The sequence below is a fragment of the Mustela lutreola genome, chromosome 3 (genome assembly GCF_030435805.1).
Source record: "Mustela lutreola isolate mMusLut2 chromosome 3, mMusLut2.pri, whole genome shotgun sequence".
NCBI classification, from domain to species: domain Eukaryota; kingdom Metazoa; phylum Chordata; class Mammalia; order Carnivora; family Mustelidae; genus Mustela; species Mustela lutreola.
In genome coordinates, this window is record NC_081292.1 from 33289001 (window position 1) to 33314089 (window position 25089).

The 25089-nt window shown below is 34.7% G+C and overlaps 1 protein-coding gene and 1 long non-coding RNA gene across 4 annotated transcripts in view; one reads left to right on the top strand and one right to left on the bottom strand.

Annotated features, from left to right (window-relative positions):
• The window catches only part of LRP12 (LDL receptor related protein 12), a 71900-nt gene that overhangs the window by 16454 nt on the left and 30357 nt on the right, over positions 1-25089 (top strand). The window contains exon 2 of one of the 2 annotated variants that reach the window (XM_059165806.1): positions 16020-16076. The exons of the other annotated variant lie outside the window; for it this stretch is intronic. Within the exon in view, the coding sequence (XP_059021789.1) occupies positions 16020-16076 (57 nt within the window). The remainder of the gene's footprint in view (positions 1-16019; positions 16077-25089) is intronic. 2 annotated transcript variants of the gene reach the window in all.
• Positions 1626-23992, bottom strand: LOC131826510 (uncharacterized). 2 transcript variants are annotated; one of them, XR_009351629.1, is made up of 3 exons: positions 23904-23992; positions 9262-9358; positions 1626-1876 (listed from the first exon to the last, which is right to left on the bottom strand). It is a non-coding gene; the product is annotated as an uncharacterized LOC131826510 (long non-coding RNA). The 2 variants fall into 2 exon arrangements; XR_009351630.1 differs by lacking the exon at positions 1626-1876 and adding an exon at positions 4934-5520.

Sequence of the window (25089 nt, forward strand, 5' to 3'; positions counted from 1 at the left end):
AAGTGCTTTGTACATGATGAAATTATTACCCAAAATATGACCCATTTATATTTTGGAAAATACAGTGGGGAAGTTAAATGCATGATCTTTACAATAGGACAGACCTTGGTTTGTGTACAATTTCATAACTGTATCACCTTAAGTGAGTTATTTATTCTTTCTAAAATTTAGTTTCTTAATTTGTAAACTAGGGGTAATACCTCAAATATTTGTTCTGATGATTAAGTAAATTAAAATTTGTGGAAGTACATAGTATAGCACTAATACATACTAAGTAGATAAATACTTTTTTCTCTTTGTTCACTTGGAGAAACATACCAGTATATCAGAGATAGGTATGTGTATGCTGCATAATATTTTATGGTTATGTAAAAAGGATAATCCTCAACTTCGTTTATGATACTTCTATAGGGAAATGCCGCATTGACAGAATACATGGCAAGGCACTATATTAAGATTCTGTGAAAGAATAAGTTTTGAGATGAGCTTTTGTAAAGTAAAGAACCAGCCATTTGCTCAAAGACAAAAGAATTCTTTAAACACATTCATTAGATTGATGAGCTATAAGCTATTAAGAACTCAGGAGTCACTGATGATCAGAAATGTAAAAGCATCAAAGGCTTTGGTTTGGCGTCTCCCCTAACACCCCCCTCCCCCCCAGCAAGTTACTAAAGCTAATGCAGAGTAGAATCCCTTGCAGTCTGTAGACTGAAGCTGCTCATGAGCTTTGAACAGTCGTTTACCAAATATTTTACATATTGAAGGACAGTGATAAGGAATAGCTCTCTCTAAAGCCCACAATCAGATCTGAAATCTTGCTTCCCCCTTAATAGCTGTCTTCCTATTTATATTCCTCCATCTTCTTTCCTGTTAGCGCCGGAGCAAACTATAACGTGAAACCAGATTATTAATTATACGAGGGTATTTCATGCTTAATTTCAAAATCTGATAATTTTGATTCATTAAACCAACAAACATTTACTGAGGTCTAACTCTGTCAGAATCTGGAAGATAGTTGTTGGGGAATAAGAAGGCAGGGAGAAAGAGTGAAAATGAGAAAAAGAGGGGAGAAGAAAGAGGGGAAGATTTTCTTTGCTATAAAGACACTCAGAATTTGATGTGGAAGATGCCCAGTTAATAACCCAAAACAAGATGATAAGGACTGTGGTGGTAATGTGCTCATAACTCAGTGCTGACACGGTGTACTGTGGGGACATCAGGAGTGACTCTTAACTCACTCCACAATTGATAGAGATCTGTTTCCCAAGCCCAGCTGAAGGAGTTAGGCAAGGAACTGGTGATGGCGCAGTGGACTGTTTCAGGGAGAGAGAACATCATGTTCAGAAATACCACAGTTTCAGAGACTGTACTTTGGCAGTGTGTCAAAACCAGAATATGTATGTATGAAGTAAAAGTAGACAAGGAGTAGTAAAAGTTAAGGGTCAAGAGATCGAGAAGAGCCAGATTCCAGTAGGCCCTGGAGGCTCTTACTACATATAAGGAGTTGAACCAGTTACAGTTTTATAAGCTGAAGATTAATATCAGATATGCCTTTAAAAAGGGTCTCTAGTAGCGCTGTGAAGAATGGATCAGAGAACTACAAGACCAAAAGTAGAAAGTTTGCAAGCTAAGTCACTTATTCATACATTCAGCAAATACACTTGACCCTTGAACAATGAAGAAGTTAGGGTTGCCGACCCCTCCCACACACACAGCCAAAAATCCATATATTGGGGCGCCTGGTGGCTCAGTGGGTTAAAGCCTTTGCCTTCAGCTCAGGTCATGATCCCAGGGTCCTGGGATGGAGTGTATCGGGCTCTCCGCTCAGCAGGGAGTTTGCCTCTCTCTCTCCTCTCTGCCTGCTTGTGATCTCTGCCTGCTTGTGATCTCTGTCTGTCAATAAATAAATAAATAAAAAGCTTTAAAAAAATCCATGTATAACTTTTGACTCCCCCAATATATTAACCACTAATAGCCCATTGTTGACTGGAAGCCTTGCTGATAACATAGTTGATTAACTTATTTTGTACATCATATGTATCATATACGGTATTCTCACAATCAAGTAAGCTATAGAAAAGAAAACTTAGAAAATCACAAGAGAAAATACAGGTACAATACTATACTGTATTTACCCCCTCTCCCCCCACCAATCCATGTATAGATGCACCTGTGCAGTTCAAGGTTTTTGATCTGCAACCACTATTGTCCAAGAGTCAGTTGCACTTATCAAAGTCTGCTGCGGACTAGTCACTCCTCTGTGTTTCTGTCCTTGTGGAGCTTATTATTTGATGCAATAAAATAGGAAAGAAATATCAGTAACACGAAGGAAGGATAGAGCAAGTTAGGGAAGAATCGAACTTAATATATAATGCATGAGCAGAAGAAGGGGATGGCGAAGAAGAAATCTGAAATGGTTTTTATGTGGACAACTGAGAGATGCTGGCGTCATTCACCAAGGTAGAGAGTATAGGCAGAGGAGCAGACTGAGAGTTGATAAAAGGAATTCAGTTTCGGACATGAGTCTGAAATACCTAGGTAATATTAAGGTAATACTTAATTCCTGTTCAATAGGAAGTTAAAAGACAATTTTTAATATGGAAATAATAATAGCAGCTCCTTTATAGGGTGATTTTGAAGATTACATGTACTGAAGCATGGAAATGGCTTAGACCATCATCTGGCAAATTGTACTCCTCCTATTAGTTGTTCTGTCGTTATTTCAGGAGTATGGGCTTTGAGCTAGACAGATCTGCCTAAATCCTGGCAATGCCACCTCGAGCAATTCTCTTAACCTCTTTAATTTTGTTTCTCTGCATGTGAAATGGGGATAGTATCTATTTTATGAGGATCTGCAAGAATTAGTAATCGTGTAAAACACTATTACTAGTGAAAAACACCAACCACTGTGACAGGCATAAGGGGAATGTTGGGGAGGGGATGAGTATCAGGGTAAAAATTTGCAGCTCAAGAGAAGACTCTGATTAGGAGTAGAAATTGAGATTTATCAGCATGGAGAACTTCAACCTTTAAACATATATGCTAAAAAGAAGCAGTTTCTAGAAAGAGAGAAGATAATATGCCAAAAAAGACCTCTGAATGGTTGGCAGGGGAGATGACTTACTGAGAGAACTGGTTGAGTAAGTTGTTTGGAGAATAACGAATAATGATGGACTCATTTAGTTTTTGAGGGAATTGAAGGTAGAGATGGATAAGGCTTTATTAAAAGATTTTGCTCCTTGATGAATTGAAACCATGAATTTTTAGTGACGCTGTCGTTCCTCCTAGTTATGTGATTTTTTTCCCAGCTATCAGAAAACTGGATTCAGAGTTCGTATTCCTGAGGATGAAGTGTTTGATGGGTGGGTCGTTGGTAATCTTTGCTTGAGTTTCAGAGATGTGCTGGAGTAAAAGCTAGATTGAGGAAGGGCTTGAGCAGAGGGTAAGTAGGGAAGCTCCGTTAGTGAGTGTAAATTCTTTCAAAAGGTTTGGCTGAGAAAGGAAAGAGTATGAAAAGAAATGGAGAGGTGCACTAACAAGAAAAAGGTTTTCTTTTATGAATGAGGAGGATCTGAATACATATGTTATCAAGAGAAGACAAAGGAACCAGAAGAGAGGAAAGATCAGAAGGGAAGGGAAAGAGGGGGACTAATGAATGACTCCAGGACCCAGAGTGATTTTAGACACTGTCCTCAACTCCTACTAGGGAGCCTCTGATAAACTTGAGAATTATCTTCCCACTCAATGAAAAACTATTCATAATGTCATGTTCTCTGGTCATTGATATTACCAGAAGTAGAAGCAAAATACTCACTGTCTCATCTTGCATAAATAATAAAGGTAAGTAAAAAACAGCAGTATGGATATTTGATACAAAAAGAAAAGAAAAGAAAAGAAAATATGGAGCTGATGTCAAGAAAAACTTAAATTTATAAAAGATACTATGATTTTAACAATTTAGTAATTTCTTTTAAGCTTTGTCAAAAGTATACTTTAAAAATGTAAATGGTTACTGATTTTTAAATTCTGCTTTCTTTATATTTCTACCTGTACAGGGGTATTTTCCTATAGCCTGACACATTAAAAATCATTTATCTTTATTGTTATTATCTGCAAACACTGTTTCTATGTGTTTGCTTTGCTCTGTTGGTAAATAACATAGTGTTATCCATGAAGTCAGCAAAAATAGGAAAGCTGCAGCCATACATTACTCTTCTCATTACTGAGTCTCATGTATAAGAACATTTTTGAAAGTGACCCATTGCTATAGGGGAGGGTAATGTATATACTTTAGTATTTATATTAAGTGATAGTTCTTGTACCATTTTGTCAATAATATTAAAAAAGGCATCACCTTTATAATTTCTTAATAAAGAAATTAATTTCTTTAATTCTTAATAAAGAATTAATTTCTTTAATAAAGCCTTTATAATGTTACAACATTATAAAGAAAAACTTGAAACTAAGTAGCTATGTAGTTTTATGTAGTGTTAATTTTTGTCAGAAGGTAGTATTCTAGTACTTAATATTCAGTCCACATGAATTAACTTGCAAAAGTAATATATGCTGTAATGAGTCAGACAAAGAAATGTGTCAGCAACAAAAGCTTATCATTTCTGTCTTCCTTTCTGTCTTGGAGATGGGGGTAAGTAGGTAGGGTAACAGTGGTAGCAGTTTATTTTGTATCCTTCCATTCATTTTTCTATACTGTAACTTGGATTCACAAAATAACACCAGAGGTCACAAATTCAAATTCTAACCAAGACCAAGAAAATAATACAAATGAACTAAGAGGGTGGGGTATCAGTGTCAGAATGACAATAGAAAGTCATGGGCACTTGGTCACCTAAGAAAAAATATGTCCTTATTCTAAAACAGATCAGTTCAGTAGGTTTGCATGCACGAATACATTTAGACAGATATTCAAGGGAAGCCAAGATATTTATTGTTTTTGAGTGAAAACTCGATTTTTAATGTTGGAGTTAAGATCTTGATTTGAGCATATCCCTCCCACTTAACTAGCTGAAGAATCTTGCACATTTTACTTAATCTGAGTCAGTTTCCTCATCCATAACGTGGGGGATAACAATATCTATTCTTAGGAAGAAGATTAAAATAATACTTCATGAGTTCAGTGCAGTGGATAATGCCTTGTAAATGTTGACTGTCTGTGAGCAGTAGTTCTCTGACTTTAGGAGTGTGGAAAGGGAATTGACTGCACAGGGTCCCAGGGAGCTTATTTGGGGATGAAATATGTGTCTTGATTGTAGTGGTTGTTGCAGAACTGTGTGCATTTGTTAGAACTCATCAAACCGTATACTTGGAATTAATGAACTTTTTGCATGTAAATTAAACCTCAACAAAGCCAATTTTTTAAAAAAGACTGCCTTTCCCTTCTATCTGTACTTCAGTTATGTCAGCTATTAAAAACAGAGCTGACATCAGAGTTTTCCAGCATGTTTATCTCCAGTATCCCTTTGCAACCCTGGTCACAGGCTCCCATATTGCAGAAGATTTTGCCTGTTGAGAAACAAGAAAGAAAGAACTTCCTTTATTTGTCAGTTTCACTTTTCTGTTGTACTAAGCTTACCATGTACCGGGTTATCTGTTTGGGTACTATGCCTGGTACCTTAAGTAAAGCAGCCACTAGTCACTTTTCAGGAATGTTATAATGTAATCAACAAGCTAATTACCTACTGTTGAGTAATAAGCTATGATATCTAATAAACACAAAAAATTAGAAGCAAAAACAATATATTGGTGTTTCCTTAAATGAGAATACTAGTAGCACCCAGTGTGTGTGCATATGTGTATACACACATCCCAACTTGTTCTGTGAGGCCAGTATTACCTAAATACGAGAGAAAGAAAACTACTAATTTCCCTTACTGTATAAATGCAGAAGTCCTCTACCAAATACTAGCAAACCAAATCCAACAATATGTAAATAGGATTATAAACTATGACCAGATGGGATCCTTCCCAGGAATGTGAGGTTCAACACAGGAAAATCAGTCAGTGTGCTATAGCATATTGATAGAATAAGTGACAAAATCACAGAGAAATCTCAGTAGACACGGGGAAGACATTTGACAATAGCCAACACCATTTCATAATAAAAATGCTGAAGAAACTAGGAATAGGAGGAAGCTTCCTCAGCCTAATAAAGGGCATCTATGAAAAATGCACAGCTGACATCATACTTAATGGTGAAAGACTGAAAGCTCTCTATGATCAGGAGCAAGATAAGGATGTCCACTCTCACTTCTTTAATCAGCATCATATTAGAGGTTCTAGGCAGGGCAGTTAGGCAAGGAAAAAAGGCATCTTAATTGGAAGAGAGGAATTAATCTTAGCTCATGGATTTGACATGCTTGTACATTAAAAAAAAGTTTCAGGGAATTCACAAAAAGTTTATCAGAGCTAATAAACAAGTTCAGCAAGGTTGCAAGATATAAGAAAAATATGTATTACTATATACTAACAATGAAGAGCTGAAAAATCTAGTTAAGAAATTAGTTCCATTAACAATAGAATGAGAAGCTCCTGGCTGGCTCAGTTGGTAGAGCATGCAACTCTTGATCTCAGGATTTGAGTTCGAGCGCCACATTAGGTGTAGAGATTACTTAAAAATCTTTTAAAAGTAGCATGAAAAATAATAAAATATTTGATAGACTTAACAGTGCAAATCTTAAACTCTGAAACTGCAAAATATTGTGGCTGGAAATTAAAGATGTCCTAAAAATGGAAAGACATCCCCATATGTATGTATTTGACATAATATTTGTTGAAGATTGGTATTAATACTCCCCAAGTTGATCTGTAGATTTAACACAGTCCCTATCAAAATCTCAATTCTCTTTGAAGGAATTGACAAGCTGATCCTTAAATTCATATAGAAATTCAATGAATCAGAGTAACAAAAAGAATCTTAATGAAGAACAAATTTAGAGGAATCATGTTTCCTGACTTCAAAACATATTGCAAAGTTTCCAGAGGAAGACAGCATGATACTGGTATAGGAATAGACAGATCCATGAAATAGAATTGAGTGTCCATAAAAGCTTACATCCGTAGTCAGTTGATTTTTGGCAAGAGTGCCAAAATAATTCAGTAGGGAAAGAGTAATCTTTTAAGTTGTAATGAGACAACTGGTTAAGCCATATGCAAAAAAGTGGAATTTGACCCCTTCCTCAACCGCATACAATACTTAACTCCAAATGGACTAAAGGCAAAATATAAGTGCTAAAACTATAAAATTCTTAGAAGAAAACATAGGAGTAAATCTTTGTGACCTTGGATTAGGAAATGGATGCTTAGCCATGACAGCAAAGCACAAGTAATAAAATTAAAAGTGGGTGAATTGGACTGGTTCAAATGAAAAAAAAAACAACACTGTGCTTCAAAGGATGCCATCAAAAAAGGGAAAAGTCAAACTACGGAATGGGAGAAAATATTTGCAAATCATATATCTGATAAGAAGTTAATATCCACACTATGTAAAGAATACTTACAACTCAACAAAAACAAAAGACAAATCCAGTCAACTGTGAAATAGACATTTCTCCAAAGAATATACAAAGCCATCAAACACACGAAAAGAACTTCACCATCATTACTCTGAATTAAGGAAATGCAAATCAAAACCACAGGGATACCATGTCATACCCATAAGGATACCTAAGATAAAAAGGGACTATAACAAGTGTTGGTGAAGTTGTAAAGATATTGGAACTCTTACACATTGCTGATGGGAGTGTACAGCCATTTGCAAAACAATTTGGCATTTCCTCATCAAGGTAAATGTGGTGTTACTAAAAGACCAGGCACTTCCACTCTGTATATACTCAAGAACTGAAAACATATGTCCACACAAAAACTTGTACACAAGTATTTATAGCTGCATTTTTCACAAAAAGTGGAAACAACCCAAATGTTTGTCAGCTGATAAGTAGCTAAGCAATGTGTAGTTTATCCCTACAATGACCATAAAATGGTCATCCCTACTTGACCATAAAATGGAGTGCAGTAGTGATTAATGGAACAATATGAATGAACCATAAAAACATTAAGCTGAGTGAAAGAAGCCAAACTCATAAGATCACATATTGTATGATTCTGTTTATATTAAATGTCCAGAATAAGCAAACCCATAGAGATAGAGCCAGAAACTAGTTGTTGTTAGGGGCTAGAGGAGGACAGAAAGACAAGTAACTGCTAATAGGTATAAGCTGCTTTGTGGGGGTGAGGAGAACAGTCAGTCATGTGATATTGGTAATGGTTGCATAGCTTTTGAACATACTAAAAACCACTTTTAAAAGTTGAATTTTGTGGTGTATGAAGTATATCAATCTCTTATAAGAAGTATAGGTGTATAATTTCTTCTGCTTTTTCTCCTGAGTTCTGAATCCCTTCAAATTTTCTTGACTCTTGTGAACCATAGGAGTCACAGGTAGGAACCTTTGAACTTATATAATCTTTATGGTTCCTTTCTAGTATATTTTGTGAGTTCCTACATCAGTGGTTTAAGCTATTTTAGAATAAAGAAAAATTTTTCCATTTGTATGAACAGTGTCGCTGAGGTTCTCAACAGTAGGATTCATATCTATCTTGCATGTTCTTTAAGGGATTGATTCATTCACTGAATATTAAGAACTTGGGTTTGTTTGGCATTTGTACTTTGACTAATAGTTTATTGTTATTATACCCTTATTTGAAAACCTTTCAAACATAAAACCTTATTAACATAATACTACAGGAATTCTAAACATACAGAAACATTGAACTCACAAATGTCTGTTAAGACTGGTTTGAAAATTTAAAAGTATGTTTTTCTAAAATGTAATGCTATAAATGATTATTACTCTTATTTTAAGGGGTGGGTAGGTTCAGGCCAGTTCATAAAAGATTATTAAATACATAAAGAATGGCTGCAACTAAAATGATTAAAACAATACTTTCAAAATACAACTAATTAAAGAAAGCAGGAAAATATCTCAGTCTTCCAGGAGTTTCTTGATCTTTTTTTCCATGAAACATCTCATTATAGGTATTTGTTAGATACTACAGAGCCTCTCTTGAGAAGAATATACTGAATTTTTCATATACTTTGAAGGTATCTTGGTCTAGTAAACATTTGGGGAAAGTGTGTGTATTAGTTTCCTCGGGCTGCCATAATGAAATACCCCAGACTGGGGGGTAGGGGTGGTGGAGGAGGGTAGAACAACACAAATTTATTTTCTGAAAGTTCTGGAAACTTACAGTCCAAGATCAAGGTGCCATCAGTGTTGGTTTCTGATGAGGTTTTTCTTCCTGGTTTTTGGTGTCTTTTTCATTGTGTCCTCACATGACCTCTTTCCTGCACAGATGGGGAGAGAGATTCTTTATAGCTCTTAAGGAAATTAGTCTTATTAGATTAGGCTCCCCACTTTATGACTTCTTTTAACCATAATTATCAGCCCACATTGGGGTTGGGGTTAATATATGAATTTTGGGTGACACAATTCAGTTTTAAAACAGTGTGCGAGTCTTTACCTTACTTTAACCAGACCAAAAGAAGTGACTATGTTCAGTGTTCTAACTGGAGGAAAAAAAAAAAAAAAAAAAGTGCCTGGCTGGCTCAGTTGGTAAAACATGCAACTCTTGATCTTGGGGTCATGAATTTGTGCCCCACGTTAACAGTAGAGTTTACTTAAAAAAAAAAAAAAAAAGATGAAATTGGACACTATCAGAGCTTAATACCTACAGATTTAAAAGCAATTTAGAAAAATATTACTATGACTTCACAACATGAAAATCTGGAAAGAAAGATAGTCCAGGGAGGTTATTAAGATCTCAAAAATAATTTCTGGTTATTAAAATTCTAAACAATCCCAAAAGGATTGAATGGAGAAGAAATTAAGTGGTTGTTCAATGACTTCAGACTAAGGAAGAACATATTCCTAAGATAGGATATTTAACCAATAATAGATTATAAATATTACTAATGTAGAGAAAATTCAGGATTGAGCAAAAATGCCAAGAAAAATAAAATGATCTTTGAAACACTTATCTGTAGGATAAAGAATTAGCAGAAGGGCATATAGAGATATTGCTTGGGCAGATACTAATACTGGTATGTTCACGTCTCCTCTATCAACATAAGAAGCTCTTCAGACCAAAAGGAGGAGTAGCCATTTTTGAAAAGCTTCTTGAAGGACACAGTTGCAAAGATTATAGGAGTTCATTCAGGCATTCTAAACAACTTTAAGAGTTCTGATTTGGATACTAAAATATTCGCAAGGAATGAGAGAAGGAAAGGAAGGTCAGAAGAGTGGAAACAAAATGCAGCTTTGGTTTTCCAAACCAGGATGGGAGAGGATGAGAATTCCTTAAGTCAGCAGCTACTCATGGTGCCCTGGGGAAGATTATAAATAGAGAATAGAAGATAGGAGAATACAGAAGAATATACAGGAGAGGAAATAAATCTTTAAGTTATATGGATTTGGTAACAAGGTTAGAGGAACTATTTCCTTCTCTGATTGATAAACTAGTAGAAATGTTGGAGACAAATGCTTGTTATCTTCTACGAGGGTCAACAAGTTGTCTTATACCCTTTACGCAATTTAGAAAAATTTGGTCTGGATACTAGAACAATGAATTTAGGCTCTCCTGAAATGTAGCAGTGTTCAGAAAATCTCCAGGAGAAAGCTAGTGCAATAATAGGGCTCCTCTTCATTTGCTTACCTTTTCTCAGAAATCATAGTCTTATACTGCCTATTGTCCAGTGTCTGAATTTTTTCCCACATTTTTTTTCAATTTTTTAAGTTGTTCATAGCAGAATTACTGACCCATTACCAATTACTCTGTCAGGAACAACAGCAGGATTTCTGTGTCAGGGTTTTGAAATATCATATTTTATTGCTACTAAAACTGGTCTCTATCTTCTGACTCTTGTTTGTATTTACAAAGGCTTTTGACTTCTGTATGCTATATTTTATATCCTGCTACTTTACTAACTTTATATTGCCTAAATTATTTTTCTGTTGACTGTTTTCAGTTTTCCAAGTAGATACACAATTATATCATCTACAGGAAGATGTGGTTTTACCTCCTTTTTTCCAATTCTTATGTTTATAATTGGTCTATTTGCATTAGCTAATAGTAGTAACTGCAGTGGATACCCCTGTTTCCTGTTCCTATTTTTAGTAGAAAAGTCTCTAGGGCTTCCCACCTGAATAAGAAGCTTGCTAATTTTACTTTGTATCTTTGTTTCTATTTCATATATTTTTTATTATTTTCTCAATAGATTGTCAACTCTTTGGGACAAGGACTATGCCTATTACTTACGTACTGACCTACCATTCGTTTATTTGAGCAGATGTGAACGAAGTATCTCCTAATATGTATTATGTTCTGTGCTAGTCACTCATCAGCAAAACAAAACAAACCCAAGTTGTGTCCCATCACCACATCACACAACCCCCCAACCCTGCTGCCAGCATTAAGATTTGGTGGGAAATACAGACATTACACAGATAACACAAGTGTGTTAAATTTTAATACTATAGGAGCCTATAACAGAAAGATCTAACCTAGTACAGGGAGATCAGGAGATAACCTCTCTAAATAAATAGTATTAATAAATAGTATTAAATAGTATTAAAGCAAAGTCTAAAGACAAGAAAGATAGCTGACACTTTTGTAAGAGAAATCCAGTGTTTCTGGAAAGAAGAAATAGAGTAGAAAAGTGGATCATAAGAGATGAAGCCTTTGAAGTAGTTAGGAAGAGCCAAGAGTGTGGAGAGTCTGGAAAGCCCTGTTAGGTTTTGGGACTTTTCCCTTCAGTATAGTAGCAAAATAGGAATGATGTTTGCTTTTGTGTGTAGCTATGTATTTATGTTTGATAACTGTTCTCATGACACATAGAAAATGAGATTGCAGGATGCTGAGTACATAAGTTACTTGTAAGTGATGCTCATTAACTTTTAAACCAATGACTTTCCCACTTATAAAATGTAATCGCTGTGGCAGTGGGCTTTAATTCTGAGAGCTAAGTACTATTTCTTTTGTAAACAAGAAATATATTCATTCCGAATTCTTTTTAAAAAGTAAGGAACACAAACTTCTTATTGTCTGTGGATTTGAATTTTCAGTTCATCCAATTACTAGCTTTTTGGAAAAAAATCACTAATTGCCAGAAGTTTTTGTTTTCTTATCTCTAAAATGAACTGTTGTTACAAGGAATAGCTGAGGGAGGGGTAGTAAAGCATTTAGGATTTGAGCGACACATATTTATCAAATCTTAGCTGTATTTATTTAAGAACTTCCGTTCTCAAAAAGAATAAACACACAGAATGTTACCAAGTAATAGGGATGCAGACCATGAACTTGGGCAATCTCTTAATGATGACATCTGATTATTCAGGTGAGTAAACCATGTCTGAGGAGAAGTAGTTTAATTAAGGTTCGTGACTGAATAAATAGTAGAGCTGGGGATGATTCCAGAGTGTCTGGTCCCAGAGCTCAGACTCACTCATGCTAAATAGCCGCTTTTCTAAAACAGTATCTCTTTTGGAAGATTCTTTCTCTCTCATTTGATTGCAGCCAAAACCTGAAAACTATCGTGCATTTTGGAAAGAAAAAATGATAAATGGGGGAGCTTGATCATCTTTGTAATTTGGTTACTGGGACTAAAAAATTTTAAGCCATAATACATTATTTCCTGATTTAGGTGATAATAAAACTTTTTCTTACTTGATCACTGTTTCTTTAGGAGTTCTAATTAATTTGCTGATCCATTAGTGAGCTACTAATGTTATAAAGAAGTAATGTTTTATCAGACTGTGTGTTTTTCCAGTGCATGTTACTCTAAAGGGGACTCCTGCGAGGATATCTAGTATGACCTGCATTTGAACCCTGTCGTTTTAATAAGGAGATGGTGTGTCTGCATCCTCACATGTGGGGTTTTCTTCGGTTGGGAGCCCAAGGAAGGGCATTTGGGAGAATGTAATTTGATTTGGGAGCAGTTTGCTTATAATATCGAAATAATTGTGCTACATAACTGCCATCTTTGTAAAAATACTTTCAAGAGTGGTAGTGTACATAAAGTAACTCACTTCATGTGATACTTATTATAAGAAATGGGATAGTTTGTTTGATGTTAACAGAAATTATCACTGATTTTTTTAACCTCTAAATAGGGTTTGTTTTTTGTTTTTTTTTTTAAGGTAGAATACATGTATGGGAAACTACCAGTATCGTGTTTTATGTTTTTAGGTATTTATCAGTTTTTAAAATACTTAATAATACATTTATGAAATTGTAATATTTGATATTATTTCACACTCTATCAGACTAATGTTTATTTAGAATGGTGGGGGGAAGAATGGTGGGAAATGAACTATCTTTTCTCCAACTATTTTTTTGATCATATTAATAAAATTTATGAAGCAGTCTACACCTGTTGTGCAGAAACCAGGTCTTCCTCTCTAATTCCCATTCCAGAGGTTTTCTTCCACAATTTGTCTATATCCTTAGACTCTTTACATATATAGAGAGTATATCTATCTATATATATATATATATATCTCATGTGCTTATAGAAACATATGCATTTAACTATGCATACATCATTTTAAAGTTAAAATTAGTTCATAGTTCTAATCAGATCATATTTTAATGTTACTCTGAAACATATAACTTACTGTGCAAATCTTTCCAAGCTAATATATATAGAATTAATTCAGTTTATTGGATATTTTACTACAAGGCTATATTAGCTTATTCATTTGCATGCTGATGGAGATTTAGATTAAATTCTGTTTTTCTTTCTATTTTAGAGAATTTTACTAAGCACTACAAAATAGATAGTCTCCATTTTAGAGGGGAAACTAAGACACAGAGAGGTTAGTAAACTTGACCTGAGTTGCATAGCAAGTAAGTGGTAGAGCTGGTATTAGAATCCTGGCAATCCAGTCCAGGGTTCAGTCTTAAATACTACATTATGTTATTCTTTTCCTTCTGCCTATCTTTAGTCTATCTGCTGAATTTAAAAAAAAAAAAAAATCAATGTATGAAATGTATTTAATATTAAAAACTTTCCTGAGGATAATTTAGTATGCTACCTTAAGGATGTTGGGAAAAACCTTGGGGTCACAGACTACACAGCTGTAATTTATGGTTATAATATAGGAGTAGAAGATTCAAGCCAGTGTTACTCAAATGTTAATTGTGCATACAAATCTCTGGGAGTAGGAGAAGCATCTTTTTAAAATGTACATTCTGATTCAGTAATCCGAGACTGCATTTGTAATAAGTTCCTTATGATGCCAGTACTGCCGATCTGCTTGTTGAGTAGCAACTCTTCGGGCAGTTTATACCGCCCTTTGGCAAATCTTGTTAGTTGTTTTATTGAATCAGTTTTTATGTCATTTTATTTATGCTACCAATTATTATAAGTTGTATGTGTTGAAGAAATAGGTGGGAGTTTCTTGTTTCAGTTCTATGTCTGTATAGCATTTAACATTGCTGGGAAAATTAATCATGGCTTCTGTAGTATTAATGCACAATACTTAAATAACAACAATCAGATTCATTTTTGTACTAAATACAGCTAACACACCTATGTCACCATTTCCGCTGTATCATTTATGATGGAGGGATACACATTTTCATTATGAAGGCTATTGCTGTGGTTGAACTGAAAGGCTGTTTGATGGCTATTTTTGTTTTGGTAATAACATATTTTACACAGTTACAAAAATGAATACCTTTTCAGTGCTATGTCACGCACTCTATCAATTGGCGTGATTTGACGTCATGATCATGACCTCCCTCATTTATTCATTCATCAGCTCTTTGAGCACCTGCTCTGTTCTAGGAACTGTGCGTGCAAGGGTGAGCCAAATAAACACAGTCTGCCTTCTTAGGGCCTAGTGCATTGCGGGGGGTGCTGTACAATATTCAAGCAATCGTGGAAGTGTGATGGTTGTAAAAGATAAGTTGTTACCTGCTGTGCTTGCTCTTGTCTCTACTCTTTCAACCATCAAAGAGAATCCCGCCATAGCTCTCTAAGCTTCTCCCACTCAGCTTCCTCCCTTGCCCCACTGCAAGAATTCTTTCTCTGCCAGATGGATTCCTGAGCTGTTGTAGTGCCAAACCTACCTCATAACTGGAGGGAGACTTTACAAGATGAAGGGACACCATTATTATTGGAGTAAATATCCTCGGCACTTTAAATGGGAGTTTGAGGTGATCCTTAGTAACTTATTTCAGTTATTTTCATGTTTCCAGGTGCCCAACTTTGTAGGAAGAGGTATAGGAAATTGGCAGATATGAAAATAGAGTATAATTCTGTCCCTGCTCTTAAGACTATTCGAGTTGTTGATGAGAAGAAGTTGAAAGATTTAGAAGACAGTGCAAGACTTTATTATTTGTTTTAAGTACCAACAGGTAGAATCCTTAAGCAGTAGCCACATTGTGGACTGACTGAACATGCTACTAGTGGAATGTTGTTTTTAAGAAGGATGTGATTCTTGGGGCCCTGGGTGACTTAGTTGGTTAAGCATCTGACTATGATTTAGGCTCAGGGCATGATTTCAGGGTCTTGAGATCAAGCCCCACCTCAGGCCTTCTTCTAAGCGAGGAGCCTGCTTGAGATTCCCACTTCCTCTCTCTTTCCGCCCCACCCCCTTCTCACACACGCATTCCCTCCCTCTAAAAACAAAAAAATAAGAGATTCTCTCTTTTCTAATAGTAGTTCCGAGTTTTCTTCTGAAACAGTTTTTTTTTTATAGTAATTACATCTGTATATTTGATCTTCATGTATATTACACTGCATGGTTGTGATTTCCAAAATGTTATCCCTGATACTACTGTAATTTGGGGCTTCGTTGTATTGTTTTGAAGGTTATTGTAAGAGAATTTAGTTTCGGAATATTACAAAGCAGTTCTGTGTAGTTTTTCTTTTAAAGGTAGAATCTGAAAAACTTTTATAAATTTTATCTTGGAAATTAGTTTATTATTATGTTTAATTTTAGGAAATGGTGCTCTTGCAGAACATTCTGAAAATGTGCATATTTCAGGAGTGTCAACTGGTAAGTCATTTTTTTGTAATGTTTAAATTTCATGCATGACTTATATGGTAAATATTGAAAGCCACCTGGTATCTTACAAAGTGATATTTGGCTATAAAAATTATTACTGCTTTTTGCAGCATGTAATAAGGAATGAAGTAACTGGAACATGGAGAAATTCTCATAAGATAAAATTGATACTTGCATGCCCGTGGATTGATTATACTCTTCCAAACAGACGGCATAATTATTTTTTCATACAAACATTGAGCCAAAAAAAAATTAACTCAAGTTGAATTAGTATTTTCTTTCCTTACGAAGTTATATGAAATGAAATTTATGAAAATGTAATTTTGAATGCTATTTCTAGTATTAGAGCCTTAGAAGTTAAACATTTTGCTTGATTTTTATATTTGAGTACAACTATATATAAAATTGTTGGTCTGGAGTACACAACTTATATGTTATTTATTAAAAAAAAAAACAACCAAACAACATATCTGTACCATGAAATTCAGAAACCTTGTTGAGGTAAATGCATTTTTTCCACTCATCTAAACCTTTATAACTTAATAATTATGTAAAAGCCTGTAACTATTATAATTTTCCTTCTTAACATGCCTTTCACAGCTTTGTTTCCATTTGTGCTCTATCAACCCTAATTACTTAAGGGAGCAAAATCTTTTATTTTTGCATATACTGAAATAGAGTTTCTTACCATTATGTTATTATTTCCCTTTAGTCTTGATAAGTTTTATGTAGGTAAAAAAAAAATTACACTTTGTGTATTTATCAAACTACTGATTGACTTTTTTCATGGCATTTTGTACTTTGGTTATTTTTTCCTCACATGAAGCAAAACAGAGTTTCCTCTTTTTGTTTTATGCCTGATTTTATATTCACAAAGTTAATAGACTTAACAAAACTTCTAAGCGATAGTTTGCACAGCCAAACACATTGACAAGTGTGATTTTCTGAAACTGGAAGCAAGTGCCTTTGTAGCCCACCTAGACCCTTTCACAGTTTGTCTCTCTGTTCTCTTATCTTTTACTTGTGTGATTTTACACATCAAGCAAAAATAAGCTTATTTGAAAGATAACCTTAATTTTCTCCCTTTTCTATTTTGAATACTAATGAAAATTAGGATTATCTTTCCAAGTTGTCACTATGAAATAAGATTGTATGCAAACATTTTAACTTATACAATCAAATGATATTGTCTAATTCAGTGATTTTTTAAAATGTTAGTCTAAGGACCCCTTTTAAGCTTTTAAAATACTGAGGACCATGTTAATCTACTTGGGTTTCCATAACAAAATACATTAGGCTGAGTGGCATACATAACGGATATATTTATTTTCTCATAGTTCAAGAGGCCAGAAGTTCAAGACCAAGGTGTTAGCAGGGCTAGCTTCTGGTGAGCTCTCTCTTCCTAGGTTGCAAATGGACACTGTCTTGCCGTGCCCTTACATGGCCTTCCATCTGTGTGCAGAGAGATTCCTGGTGTCTTGCTCCTATAAGGACCCTAAGTCTTATAGGATTTGATCCTACCCTTAGGACCTCATTTAACTTAATTTTCCTCCTGAAAGGCTCTATTTCCCAATATAATGACATTGGGCTTCAACAAATGAGTTTGAAAGAGGGCCCAATTCAGTCCATAACATGGACTTCAAAGAATTTTTTTATGTAGGTTATAGCTACTGATATTCACTGTATTTGAAATTAAAACTGAGAATTTGTTTTAAAATGCATTATTTGCAAATAACAGTAATGAATCTATTGCATGTTTACATCAATAAAATAATGTTATAAAAATGAATTTTCCAAAACAAAAACATCAATAAGAAGAATGGCATTGTTTTATAATTTTGCAGTCTCAAAGAATGGCTTAAAACAATATAGCTGGATTCTCACATCTGTTTCTGCATTCAGTCTTTGGGTAATATGTTATTCTGTTTGAAATATATGAAAACAATTTAGTCTCACACTTATGTGTAATTGAAAAAAGGAGGAATATTTTAATAGCCTTTGCAGATAATTGTGAGTGTTCTTCTTTACTACCATACCAAAATTCAATAATTTGTACTTCAAAGTTAATTTTGAGTAGAATCTGAAACCATTTTAGTGAACTTTTTGTTCTTTGTTACATAAAATCCCAGTTGGCCTTTCTTGCCCTTGGGATGAATTTTTTTTCTTACCATCCATCATTTTATTTTTTAATGCCTTAATAATTTACAAAATAATGGTGTTCTGAGTTATGCAGATTTATATGGAGCACGAGAGTTATAGCAATTTGGACAGATAACAGTATTTGGAATTTTGCTTCAACTCATCAAGATTAGATTCTACTTCTTAATTTTTATGTTTGCTTGAAATTAGACTAAAAACTACTAAGCTTTGATGTTTGTTGAATGTCAGAATTACCATTATATAGATTCCTGTTTGAAAAAAATTCAGTTTAAAAATTTAGCACTTAGAATATGTAGAGTGTGTTTTTCATATATTAATCCTGTTTATTTTATTTTTTAAAAGGATTTTATTTATTCATTCATTCATTCATTCATTCATTTATCAGAGGGAGAGAGAGTGAGAATGCCCACAAGCAGGCAGAGGCAGAGAGAGAAGCAGGCTCCCCGCTGAGCAAGTAGCCTCATGCGGGACTGGATCCCAGGACCCTGGGATCATGACCCAAGCTGAAGGCGGTGGCGTAACTGACTGAGCCACCGAGGTGTCCCTGTTTATTTTCTTTACTGTTGATTATTCTACTTCTGCATTTCAGACATATATTTAGAAATGTGCATTCATTTGATAGGGTTGCCATAACAAAGGACCATAAACCAGGTGACTTAATAAAGGTTTGTTTTCTCACAAGTCTGGAGGGTAAAATCTGAGATCAGTGTGTTGATAGAGCTGATTTCTTCTGAGATCGCTCTTTGGCTTGCAGGTGGCAGTCTTCTCCCTGTATCTTCACAGGTCTTTGTTATGTGTCTCTGTGTGCTAATCTCTTCTTAAAAGGACACCAGTCCTATTGGATCAGTCAGTATGGTCTACCCGTATGACCTCATTTTAATTTAATTACCTCTTTTATGACTCTGACCCCAAATCCAGTCACATACATCCATACAAAAGGTTAGGACTTTAACATAGGAGTTTTGGGAGTGAACAATTCAGCACATAACAAACTGTATATTTTAATTAAATGTTTATGCATCAATAAAATGCTTAATTTCAGAGGTCAGTGAACCTTATTACGGCTCATTGTTTATCCTGAAAGTTATTCTTATAAAATCTTTCTTCTGTGGAAGGAGAATAGTATGAAATCCAATTATTATGGGTAATATGGAAGGGGAAGAATAATATGAAACCCATTAAAAAATAAGTTGAGGGGCACCTAAGTGGCTCATTGGGTTAAAGCCTTTGCCTTCAGCTCAGGTCATGATCCCAGGGTCTTGGGATCTAGCCCTGCATCAGGCTCTCTGCTCAGCGGGAGCCTGCTTCCTTCTCTTTCTCTGCCTGCTTCTCTGCCTACTTGTGACCTCTGTCTGTCAAATAAATAAATAAAATCATTTATAAAAAAAAAAAAAGGAAGTTGATACAGTCTCAAAATGTGCTTTCAGATATACAGACTCATTGTGGTTTTGCTGTCTATCCATCTGTAGAACATGTAATGCTTCGCACAGTCTAAGCCGTCTGATTTCTGTGCATCCCCACATGAAATGAGAGTGCCTTGGGGGCTGGTCTAAATGAACTAGCTTTTGGAAGAATCTCTAAATGTAGGACTTGCTTTCTCTTGAGACCAGCAAGCAGCAGAAGTGGCTTCTACTCCTCACCTGTTCTCTTTACCTCTGCTGCTGTCTCTGACGGTGCTCAGTGCTCTTGTCCCGTCATTCTGTGCATTTTGGAGATCGTACTGACAATTTTAGAAATAACTCTAACTTGTCTACAGTTAGTGTTTCCAAGTTGTTTATTGTCCACATCAGGCCACTTTCAAATTGAAAGGCTACACTACTTGTAATTATTCTGGCACTACAGACAGAACCAGAACAGTCCTGGACAGTACAGGATATATAGACACACTGTCTGTAATGAATTAAATTCACTTAGCGTGTGTTGAGCACCTGATGTGGACCTTACGCCAAGAAGGGTGGGAGTGAGCAACGAGTAAAATATTCTTGTCTCAAGGAACTTATTTAATGGAGAAAATAGACATGTGCAAACCATACCTCTAATGTTGTCTTCAAGTGGTAAATCCTATGATGAATAATAAGCATATTAAGTAAGATAGATGAATTTATAAAAGGCCTATTTATAGTATCTCTTAAGTAGTAAATGACAGTATTCATTTTTCTTATTTTATCATGAATAACACCAAGTACTGAGTTTTATTTATTCATATGAATTTTGAGAATTCATGTGAACTGTGAGAATTATTTCTGATTTGGTTCTTATGCTTGGGAAAATTTATTTCTCTTTCTAATCTGTTCAATTTTGTCTTCCTCCTCCTCAAATCTCTACTGAGAGAGTTAAGTGTTAATCCTTTTGCTTGTTCTTACACCACAGAGTTTGGCATAAGAAAATGTAAAGTATCAAAGAGTATTTACTAGATGATTTTAAATGAGGGAAAATTATTGGATACAATTTTATTTCCTATATGTTTTTTATTTAGAACTTCCCATTGTCCAGAATTTTATATATATGATTATGATAAAGGAGAAAAGACAAATAGTATTTTTGTAAATCTAATAGTATGTGAAAATTGTGAAATTACATCCTAGAAACTGCCAAGTAATTTAATTGTCTATGTCGTGAGAGTAGGAAGGCAATTTTAACGTTCTTTTTAAAAATGTCTAGATCAAATGTCTCATGTTCTTTAAATGTCTAAACTTTTCAAACATCTAAGTTACAGCTCATCTGCTGCATAGAATGAGACATTTTTTAGGTTAGATTGATTTATAACAAGACCTTTGCATAAATTAAATCTATCTGACTTTTTAAATTTATCTACTTCAAGCTGAATTTTACTCTATCATCTGTGATATTTATTTAAATCAATAATTCTAGAAATAATTTGATTATGCCCTCCCTATTAATTAATTCCAAATCAGGATTTTTATTTGTTTCACAGATTTTATTTATTTATTATACAAGGCTCATTAAACATTTAGAAAACATGGGAAAAGAGCAATAAAATTAAGAAAGCTACCCATTTAACCCTGCATTAGTATAATCCATAATATTTTAATTTGTCCTTTTTCTATGTATACCTTAAAAATAATTGCATATCCATTAAAATTATAACTAATTTTGTCTTCTGCACTCTCTATTTAACATTTTACAGACTACATTTTTTTTCATAACCACTGTTTTAATGCCTGTATAAAGTTTCCATTCAGTATCTATGTTGTAGTGTTCTTAAACATATCAATGGATTGTTCTCAACTGGGTTTTCCCTAGTCTCAGCCATGTTACAAGGGATATATTAATTTATATCTTGTCTTTTATTTCTAAGACTTTTCTCACAAAGATTTCTAGAAGTGGAAATTACTTTATCAAAGATGATAAATAATTTAGAAACCTTTTCCTAGATAGCTTTGAAAAAGGATTGTATCAGTTTACATAGCTATCTGCAATGAGTGAGAACACTTCCTTGGGTATGATCATGTTTTTCTATAATTTAACTTTTCTTTTAGTATGTTTCCATTGAAGTCCAACCTTTCATTTTCCCCAGACTGTTCAGAAATGTAATTGTTTACTTCTCTTTTTTGATTTTTTGATTCATGGCCTAGAGTTGTGACATTACAAAGAATAAAAGAATGAAATTGGCTTTCTTACATATACGTTAGGCAAAACTACCTTGAAATTGAAAGGCTTTTCTCGTTGCTAATAGGAACAGATGTTGGAGCTTGCTGCTTTCTCAAATAGAAAGCTTTTACATATGAGGATTAACATGTTATTCCCAATTCATCCGTGACACAGCTTCAGAATGTTCCTACCTTAAAACATCTGTACCGAGGTTAGCTTATCTTGAGACTACTTTATATTTAACATGGACTTCTTTGTCAGGCAAAGACATATTTCTGGGAGCAGAGAAAGAGAATATCAATTAGGAAAGTTTCTTTCTTAATCCTTGTTTATATTAACTGAATTAGCAGAGTATATAAAATAGACTTCAAGTAGTTTTTAAGTATTATTTGCACTTTGTTTTGTCAGAATTTTTATTCTATGAAAGTCATCATCATGGCAGCTGGGTGGCTCAGTCAGTTAAGCTTCTGACTCTTGGTTTCAGCTCAGGTTGTGATCTCAGGGTCATGATCTCATGGGTGCTGGGATCATGCCCCAGGTGGGACTCCCTGCTCAGCTGGGAGTCTGCTTGAGATTCTCATCCTCTGCCCCTCTGTCCACTCACCCATGCACTTGGTCTGTCGCTCTCTAAAATAAATAATTAAAGAAAGTCATCAGAACACCTGGATGGCTCAGTTAGTTAAGAATCTACCTTCAGCTCAGGCCATGATCCAGGGTCTTGGGATCGAGCCCTATATCGGGCTCCCTGCTCAGTGGAGAGCCTGCTTTTCCTCCTCCTCTGCTGTTCCCTCTAGTTTTGTGTGCTCTCTCTCTCTCTCTCTCTCTCTCTGTGTCAAATAAATAAATCTTTTTTGAAAAGTCGTCATCTTTGTGTTTGTGTATTTGCATTTTACAGTTTGTATTTTAGTACTCAGAGACCTAGCACACTGCTGATCCTATAAGCCTTTAAAGTAAATATTAGTTGTGGCCTTTTTAATTAGGATATATTATTTTCTAAATTGCAATTATTTTGCTTACAATTTAATTAGTAATATTTTGCATTAGTGTGGAGCACTATAGTAAAGTGTCTTTTGTTTTTAGCCACTATTTTAGGCTTAAATACTATAATGTGGTATTTTGAAGTATCCCTGGAAGATCATCCAGTTTGATAATACTTTTATTATCCTAGAATTTTCAGATCTTCTGAAAAGAAATAAATCCTATACTATAATTATTTAATAGCAGTTTACAATTATTTTTTAAATATAGAGAAGTTGCATGAATAAAACAGCAAGTATAAGTGTTCCTTTATACCTTTCCTATGTGATTTTAATATTATTTTCAATTACTCAGTCAAATACTGGACCTCCTACTAAACTTACTAAAAAGAATTTCACCAGTTCTTTTGACTGGTATTAAGTGGTATGTCTTTTACCCGTGTTTTAAATGAAGAAAGGGAAGAAAGTTTATTATATTTTAGGTGATACTGACCCCATTAGGGTGTTTAGGATTTCAGAATATGAAAAAATAGAACATAACGTGAGGCCAAGAAACTGTCCTTCAAATGAAAAAGTGAGTAGAGAATACAAGACGAAGCACATTTTATAAAAAATAATACACATACTTAGGACACTATTAATTTTTAAGGCATTGCCTATATTGGGAGAGTTTATTTATGAGACGCTTAAGCTTCTGGAGTAGAGCGCTCCCTGAAACTTTTAGAAAAGAAAGTAATGCTAGCATCATAATTGACTGTATTGTACTTTTATAAGTAACATTACATAGGATATAATTAAGTATTACTTACAGTGTTTTATTATACAATAATATATTTTATATGAAGCATAGGTCTAGGTTATATAATCATAGTATTTCATGTATTATCAAGTCTGTTGAACAACTGCTTATTTATAGCAAGATTATTATATGGTATAATTTTATATTATTATAAGAAGCAGTAAATAAATTCAGTGTCAGAACAGTAAGTATGAGCACCCGGACCATGGGCAGAACAGGTGGTAATGTGACAGCCACGTGTGAGGCTTAGATGGTGGAGGTGAAACTCACCCACTCGAGTGCGTAGGCCAGATCCAGCGAAGGTATAACACATTGCATTCAGACGTTTGACATTTTCTTTTCTACTCTGTAACTCTGAGGATAATTCTTCCTACTTTGAGAATAATTCTTCCAAGTGTGATAGCATGTTAATTATTTGTGATTTTGCTAAGGCCTGACTTTGGATTGGATGTACTACGCAGCTTTTGTGCAAAAGCCAGTCACTTGGTGGAGGAGCAGAGTGGACTTTGGATTCCAGGGGACTAATAGCTCCGTGTCTGTTAGAGCTCATTTGTCTTAAACTACAGTGCTGGAAATCTAGTATCCAGAACAAAGTAGATGGAATTTGTTATTCTTCTTCTTTTCAAGATTTTACTTACTTGAGAAAGAGCACAAGTGGAGGGAGGTGCAAAGGGAGAGGGAGAAACAGGAAACCTGGTAGGGGGCTTGATCCAGACCCCAGGATCGTGACCTGAGCCGGAGGCAGACCCTTGAGTTCTTCTTTACTCCTCTTTTAAACACTCTCTGGACAGTATGTTTATTTCTGGGTATCACTCTTGACAAGACACTAAGACAAGAGTTCACCTGGAAAAAGATGCAACGTATACTAAAAGAACTATGTCAAAGGTGGTTTTAAAAAATGGCTTAGAAAATCATGAGCGTCAAGACGAATTTACGTTTGCTCAGGTGCTGATTTTTGCTTTGCCTCTTCTATTTTCCCACAAGAATCACAGTTAACTTCAAAATTAACATTTTTTCCCATTCAGGAAATAGAAGTAGTAGCTTGCTTAGCATTTTAGTCTTCTGTAGTGCTTAAAATTGGGAAATAGAGGTACCATTATCAATAGTTTCTATGCCCTTACAGGAAAATAATTGCCATTTCAGGCCCTTAGGAAAAGGTATAAAAAGGTTGAATCTTCCACCATTTACCTTATCTTGTGCTTTGCTGGCAAAATTCAGAATTACTCTTACTACTTAGAAATTTTAGGATAAAGCTGTTTGGATCGTTCTATTAAGGGCACCCTCCTTATCTTAGTCATATTGTGCTATGACTGTTTCGGAAGTGGAAAAACTGTGGGGTTTTCTTTTTTTCTGTTTTTCCTTCTTTTTCTATATTTTGTGCCTCTTTTAACTTTTTAAAAATATATATTCTATTTTACTGCCATGTCACCCTTGATCATTGTTTGTTCTGAACTTT